The sequence below is a fragment of the Lactuca virosa genome, chromosome 9 (genome assembly GCF_052849685.1).
Source record: "Lactuca virosa cultivar CGN04683 chromosome 9, Lactuca_virosa_CGN04683_v6, whole genome shotgun sequence".
In the NCBI taxonomy this organism is placed as follows: domain Eukaryota; kingdom Viridiplantae; phylum Streptophyta; class Magnoliopsida; order Asterales; family Asteraceae; genus Lactuca; species Lactuca virosa.
In genome coordinates this window covers 284,034,940-284,042,721 of record NC_136434.1, presented here as the reverse complement: position 1 = coordinate 284,042,721, position 7,782 = coordinate 284,034,940, and the positions used below count along the sequence as shown (strand labels likewise).

Below are 7,782 nucleotides of genomic sequence, written 5' to 3'. Positions count from 1 at the left end.
AAAACATGGCCTAAAAAAAATTTTAAACGAAAAAAAGTGATGAGTTTTTTTTGTAAATGGTGGATTTTTTGGTATAATCCGGTGTGTGTGCGTCCAATGTAAAAATATACATCTATTTCCTTAGCCGTTGATCGTTATGATTTCCGACGCTCACGATTGGTTCATTGGTTTCTTTGTTAATTATGGTTCTCTATTTAACCTCATATATATATATATATATATATATATATATATATATATATATATATATATATATATATATATATATATATATATATATTCTTTTGGGGTCTTATAAAAGATTTTTCAACGGGATTAAAAAAGCACTATGCTTGAACTTTCTATTCTACTTGTTTTTGGCCTTTGTATTTCCTTGGTACCTCACAACCTCTTGTCGCCATTGTGAAGAAAACCCCAAAATAAAAAGGCCCAAAAGCAAAAGCAAAAGTTGCAAAAGGAAACCAACAACTTCTACTTAAAACCCTTCCCTCAACTTGCAAAACGCAAAACACACACACGCACTCTCGCTTTGTGCTCTTATCAAGATGGAGGATGAATGTAGTCCTTTTAATTGGGATTGTTACTACCAAGAAGAGGTAAAGACCACTTCGTGAATGGTTTCTTGATTCTGATTAAAATAGTTAACCAAAATCTCGATATTTCTATTGTTCTTTTGTGTTTGGTGTTAATTCCTTTAAGTTGTTTTAATTGTTGAGTAGGCGCAAGGAATCCAAGAGTTGAAACACACTTTGCTGTACACGTTGGAGTTAGAAACAACAATTGCATGTGCTCATGAAGAGATTGCAAGAAAAGGAGATGAAGTTTTGCATTTCAAATGTCTTTTGTCAAAGACTATCAAAGAAAGAGATGAAGCCGAATTGAAGTGTCAAGGCTTAGTGTTGGAAAACCTAATACTCCAACAAAAGATTCAAGAATTTGAAGCTAATGCTACTACTTCTTTGGTTAGAACCACTCCTACGAGTTACCAAGAAGACGATCATAATTTGGGTGTGGATTCATCTTCGGGTTCTGATGAGAACTTTGTTGGAGCTCAAGGAATGGAAAGGATTTCATTGCCACCGCAACAAACACCGCCAGAAATCGTGGATAATGTAGTATTGAAAAAAGGGTTGCCAGAGAATGGCAAGTTCTTGCAGGCAGTGGTGGAAGCGGGCCCGTTACTCCAAACCCTGCTTCTTGCCGGCCCGCTTCCACAGTGGCAACACCCACCACCGCAACTCAACTCAATAGAGATCCCACCCGTGACTATCCCATCAACTTCCACCACCACACCTCGGATGCTCCTCCACCAAGACTCGTGTGTTAGCATAATCATTGGTGGTGGCAACAACAACAATGGTGGTGGATGTATGATCATGACTAGGAAAAGGGGTTTTGAGCAAAGTTGTGAAGCACATGACTATGATTATGATTCTACTCTCACCACCAACACCAAGAACCAAAAGGTTGTTCACCAATCACCACCATTGACCAACATTTAGTGACTAGTATTTTGATTTTCCCTCCAACCATAATCTAGCTACAAATTAATATGTCAATTTCCATCCTTTTCTTTAGGTTTGGAAAAAGTTTATTAGGATGAAAGGGATGGCCAGGATGGACCCTTTGCATTTTACCCTTTAGAATTGGTGTACATTAATTACTTTTTTCTTAGAACTTAAGTATCCTAACCATAATTAGCAAAAAAAAAAAAAAAAAAAAAAGAGAGAGAGAGAGGGCACAATCAAACCCTTTGAGCCTCTATGTTTGATTGAGGGCTTTCCTTTTCCACTATTCCATCGTTCTTTCGGTTAGGCTGAAATTGATATTTTTGGTAATGTAATATGAACTCAGAATTTAAGTCATCTCAAACGACAGGAGACTGACTTATTTATATTCTACATGTTTGTTTGTTTTTTTGTTTTTTTTTTTTATCACTTTTGGTGTTGTTTACTCTCTATTCACATAAGAAATGTGATTTTTGGCGAGGTTTTTGGTCCTCCAGAAGGACGGGAAACTGTTTCTATCAATGAATATACATTTGATTTACGTTAATTTTGTGATTGTGGTTACTAACCGGTTACTTTTAAGACTTGTTGAAGACAAGATATACATTCGAATCTTATATTTTATACGTTATTAAATAGCAAATCATAAAAGTTTCATGGTTTTGTGTATCATCGAAAAAAGAAAAAAAATATTTATGTGAGCTTAATCATTTTTGTCGTGGAAAATTCTACTTTCACTTTTCATATTATAATGTGAAAGGTGTGGATTGGGTAGTAGAGTTTTTGGTGGATGTGGGGCTCTTCACCTGAGATAATTACATGTAGCAGTTGCATATCATTGCTCCTGCTTTTTCCAATATTAGTTTAATTTTCAAATAATAATTTGTTTTTTATGTAGTTTTAACAAAAATAACTATATACTTATCAGAATATACCAAAAAAACAATAAAATATTTTAACACAAATAACCGGTCTACTACACTATCTCTCATATAACTCATTTTTGATATTTATAAATTAAAGATAAAGTTTCTATCTGTCGAACTACAGTTATAAGTATCTTATCAGAAGATAAATAGTTTTGTAAAATAAAATAAAATAATAATAATATATTGTTTGTGGAATCTTGGTGTTTATTTAGAGTATCCATGATGCATGGTGTGTGTCTGCCATTAAAATGGCAGATTTAACCAACTCATTCATAGCTTTTACTGTTACTTGTAATCCCCTATGATGTAATCTCGCCTTTTACTCAACTAATTTCATGAAATTAGAAAAAGGCATAATGGAAAATCTCTATTTAAGAACTTTATAAACCATATCAAACCATGCTTTGAACAGGCCATGCAATTATTTTGACTGTTAAAACTTTCTTGTGATCATAAATTATAAATTATTGCATTTATATCTTTGAGTTTCGTTATCGATCCAGTAAAATGAATCTACAACATTTAGAGGTGTGTCGGTCACGAGAGTTCAACTATGTAAGTATATAACAGGATTATTTCTTGCAAAAAGAATTTGTCAATATGCATCAAAAAGTATTATCATATTTCAACTTTTTTGATAATTAATGATATTTGGATGTGAGCAAATCTATTTGTTTGATTCAGGAAGTCAATAGAAACACAAATTAAATCCATTTGTAGTATATTTTGATTTTGTGTTGCGTTCATTCTTTGACTTAGGAGTAGTCAACTTCACACATACAAAAGTTGATATCTTGTGACTTGGTCTTTATCCTATCTGTTAACTATAAATTATAAACTATTTGTTGGCATCTAAAAAATTATAGTGTTTATAAATGTTCTAATTATGATGGATCCTGAAGAAAATAAACAGAACATAGAAGTTTGAGTGGAAATCCTTGCGGGAAAAACCACAAGGCACTTGACAACTCTGACTTTGTATTATTGACAAAATCTACAAAAGAGACTATATGTTGGTGATTTTGGTGTTTCTCAACATATTTTGGTGTAATTAGATAGGTCGAGCTTCATTTACTAACTGAGCTAAAAGATGTGAGGTGTACACTCGGAGTAATAAATGTGAACTCGGGAATACGGGAGTCCAGGGGTAGCGCCCCTAGATGCAGGGTTCCAAGGGTTTGTAGTCCCTTGGTGGGGTCTAGGAGCAGCGCCCCTAGCGGGGTCCAAGGGGCAGAGCCCCTGGTGGTGGTTTTGTATAAGAACCACTTTTCACTTTGGTCTAACAACCCACCGATGACATCATGATGATGTAGGTGTCGGTTATGTCCAATAACTACCGTTTTTTGCGCTAAATCTAGAGGCAACTGTCATAACCATTTTGCCCTTTGGTATAAGAACATTATTCATGTTCGAGAAAACGGGTTACAAAGTATATAATCTCAATATCTGGTTTTAAGATTTGTTCTATCTCTCAAAAACACATTAACACTATATTCTGTGTTTCACAATCTGAACTAGACCTGTAATTCTGATTGGTTCATTCTTGGATTATCTCACTTCTGAATTCGTATACCCCAGGCAAAGGGGACGAACTACAAATTTGGAAAAGTGTTTGATAAACACGATCTTTGAATCCATCCAACACAACAAAAAACGTACCCTTTAGCGACGACAAAAAACGTCGCAAATGATGCCACTTGTCGTCGCTAAAACGCTATTACCTCGTAGCTAATACTCCTTTGTCGTCGCAAATAGCGTCATTTCTAATACTCGTCGTCGCTAAATGGTCATTGTCGTCGCTATTGTCGTCGTCTCTATTACCATTCCGGCCACCGGTCGGAGTTTTTCTAGCTACTCTTCCCGGAATCAATTTTCGTCGCAACTGATCAATGTCGTCCCTAAAGATGTCGCTGCTAATGGTTTTTTTAAAAACAATTTGTTTATGATATTAGTTTGTATATATTATAAAATGCAGCTTTAATAAAAATACATACCACATTACATAAAACATCAAATATACCACATTACATAAACTATCTAATAAATCTCAAATAAAAATCTAATATATCATCCATAAACTATCTAATAAATCCAAAATAAACATCTAATATATCATCCATAAACTATCTAATAAATCCAAAATAACATCATTCATAACATAAAACAAGAAATATTATGTGTCTGCATCTTCTTCATCGTTGTTTTCCTCGTTGTTGACTTGATATTAAACGAACGGATAATGTCTCCAATGGCCGTCACAAACGCCGGGTTTTGAAGAAAAGCATTCACATCAACATCCTACAATTAAGTCACAAGCACATTAAGTCATTAACAATTTAACAAACTATCAAACCATCAAACCACCAAATGAATTAAGTCGGTAACAATTTAAAAAACTATTAAACCACCAAATCGATTAAGTCTTTAACAATTTAACAAACTACCAAACTACCAAAAATTACTATAAATGCATCAAGTTTTTAATAATATAGCAAAGCTACCAAATTCTTTAAGAATTTAACAAGTGCATGTGTTGGTTGTGGTGCTTGTGACTGTGACTGCCATTGGGATTGAGCACTTGTACCCGCTCTTGAAGAAGGTTTAGGCCCAATGCTTCTCACATGCCCCCTTCGAGTACCCAACACCTTCTCAAATATTGTGATCCAATCAATGGTGTCTGGATCACCACCGGAGTCGGCTATGTGATGAGTCTGTACAACAATCTCAGCAACTAAGGCATTCTGTATTTCACAAAGATTGTCAATATACGTTAAAACTAACAAAAAAAAACAATTTACTTCATTTTTAAGTAATAATAATTTACATATTGGTCTTCAACCAAAGGATCAACAAATTCTTATTTTTTGTTCACATGCCCACGATGAAATGCTTCAAGTCTATTCAAATTTTGTTTAACATTACAAAATATGTTATACTTGAATAAACATTAAAAAATATGTTATAACTGAATAAGCATTATTGTAAAGGTCTTGTGGTCGCTAAAGGTCTTGTCGTCGCAAAAAGCGACGTCCCTAATACTTTGAATTCTTGTTGTGCAAGTTTGTATTTGTTGTTATTCTGATTCCTTAATTTTATAAAAGGTTATAGGATATATAAATTTGGAGGGAGGGGTGAGGGTTTGTAATAATAAAAACCATAAACTAAGGCTATATTTATAGGCATCTAAGTGAAATTCTAAAGCACACCATGGCTTTTAACCAGAGGCAGATCCAACGTGTTAGGAGTGGGGATACATGCCCCTAATAGATTTTTCTAGAGCAACTTTTTTTATTATAACATTAGACTGGAATAGACTTTTTCCCTCATTCTCATCAAATTGGGGTAGCTCAGGAACTCTAGAATCTCTCAGGAGTTGAATAAACTCTTTTATGCTAGTGGAATTGGGAAGCATGATAAGTCCGTACTCCACATTCTAGCTTCATCCTTGGTTTTCAAAGAAAGGAAATCCACCAATCCACATATGATGTGTGAACAACGACAGTTGTGTACCATAGTCAGTAGCTAGATATGGATAAGGGGGCATGGCATATATATGGTGAGCTACAACAATAGTTAAAGAGCCTAACATAGCTAGGTTAAGAGATAATTGAGCATACCATGACGTTGTTAGGATCTCATATAGGCCTTTATGGCCCTGGCCCGTAAATGGACCTTTATGAGCTTCTAAAATATCTTTTAGACCATGACCAATGCCCCAGTTGGTCCTATACATGCGACCGTAGGAGGTTCTCTATCTTTCGAGACTTCGTTACAGTCATCGTAATCGTAGGAGGGCTTGCCCTTGATCTTCTTAGAAAGTGAGAGATTTAATAGCGAAGCAGAAGCTACTTTTCACTCATATTCAAAAGCTAGACCGGCTGGCTACGAAGCGAGGATTTGTTCTTAGTTTCCTAGTATTACCTGCCGAACCTTCCTTGAATATATATAATAGGTAGTTCGCTTAGCCGCAGCCGAAGCCATAGATCTTGCCCGGGATGCTCCCAAGGTTCATCGGGACATTTTTTTCAACAACTGAACTAGCATCACCGTTCTTAAGCCTAGACTTGTTTTGGGGTTCCAAACCTCCTCCTATTGCCTTTACCCAACGGCAAGACGCTTAGTTTTGTCGGAAAGGAAATGCTTATTCCCCTCTACTGTGCGGGTGCTAAGACTAGGCGAAGAATTAATTTATTCACGAGGCCCCCAATGCTTTGGATAAATTTTGCTTGGTAATGCCTAATTTAAGTTAAATAGAAGCTCTGCCGGTATTAATGGCAGAATAGCTAGAGAAGAAGCACTAGTCGTACACTTGTAGGGTTGCTCCTATTGAATGTGTTACACTTGGGCCAAAATCTATATTGTCATTTATATCAAGCCCACTAGGAACTAGAAAAATAAAGCAATTGATTATTATTCTTATTATTACGTTCAGTATAGAAGTTTATATTGGCCTTAAAATTAATCAGTTTATTGAACATTTACATTTCTAAAAATAAAGTTTAGTCTTCAATAATTTTGTTTAAAAGATTTGTCAAATTTATATTTTTGAGGCTTTATCGATTACAATAAATGTTCATGTCAATTTGCTAAGTGATCAAACCTATCATTTATGATAAAATATAAATCGTCGAGGTGTGATCCAACGAATTTGAACCAACCTGATTATTTTTACTATTTGACCGATGCAATGCCCCCAATAAAAAAATTTCTTAGATCCGTCATTTCTTTTAATAACCTTTTAATAGGAAAGGTTGCCTATATCTAATAACTATGAAAAAAATAACAATAAGCTCTCAAAAGGTGGGAGGAATTTTGGATCACATTCAACAAAAATCCACCTTGTGACGAGTTTCGTTTTCAGCCAAATAAATAAATAAATAAATAAATATTAAAAAAAAAAAAAAAAAAAAAAAAAAAAAAAAAACCCTTGTTTGGTACTAGAACTCATTCTGTAGTGAATACAACATGAGACTAGTATATTTCTTGTTTTTTGAAGATGTAAAACTTGATTTTTCAGCAGCACCTCTTAGGGCTTTGTTTTAAGATGAACTGAAACATCCCAAAAACACAGTCTAAAAATTTCATTTTAAATCATTAAAAAATTCAAAGTTATCAAACATCGTATAAAAATCATAAGTAGTGTATCTCAAAATATCATAACATCTGTCAAATATATCAAAATGTAAATATCTCAGACTGAACATATAGTATATGCACTGCAATCATCCCGAGCTCTTCCCCTTGCTACCGGAAGTACCTGAAACCAAAACTGAAAACTGTAAGCATGAAGCTTAATGAGTCTCCCTAAACTACCACATACCATACACATATTCACATAATAACAT

At 34.5% G+C, this 7,782-nt stretch overlaps 1 protein-coding gene across 1 annotated transcript; it reads left to right on the top strand.

The window, feature by feature from the left end:
* The first annotated feature begins 354 nt into the window (after positions 1–354).
* On the top strand, positions 355–2,055 carry LOC145135710 (uncharacterized). Its single transcript, XM_079069955.1, has 2 exons — positions 355–596; positions 720–2,055. The coding sequence occupies exons 1-2, from the start codon at positions 546–548 to the stop codon at positions 1,500–1,502; spliced, it is 834 nt and encodes a 277-aa protein (XP_078926081.1). The 5' UTR covers positions 355–545; the 3' UTR covers positions 1,503–2,055.
* Positions 2,056–7,782: the final 5,727 nt, after the last annotated feature.

Excerpts from the sequence above, each read along its gene's own strand:
- LOC145135710 (XM_079069955.1), top strand. The coding sequence starts at position 546 with ATGGAGGATGAATGTAGTCCTTTTAATTGGGATTGTTACTACCAAGAA. Across the intron at positions 597-719 it reads ATTGTTACTACCAAGAAGAG|GCGCAAGGAATCCAAGAGTT; the intron begins GTAAAGACCACT and ends ATTGTTGAGTAG.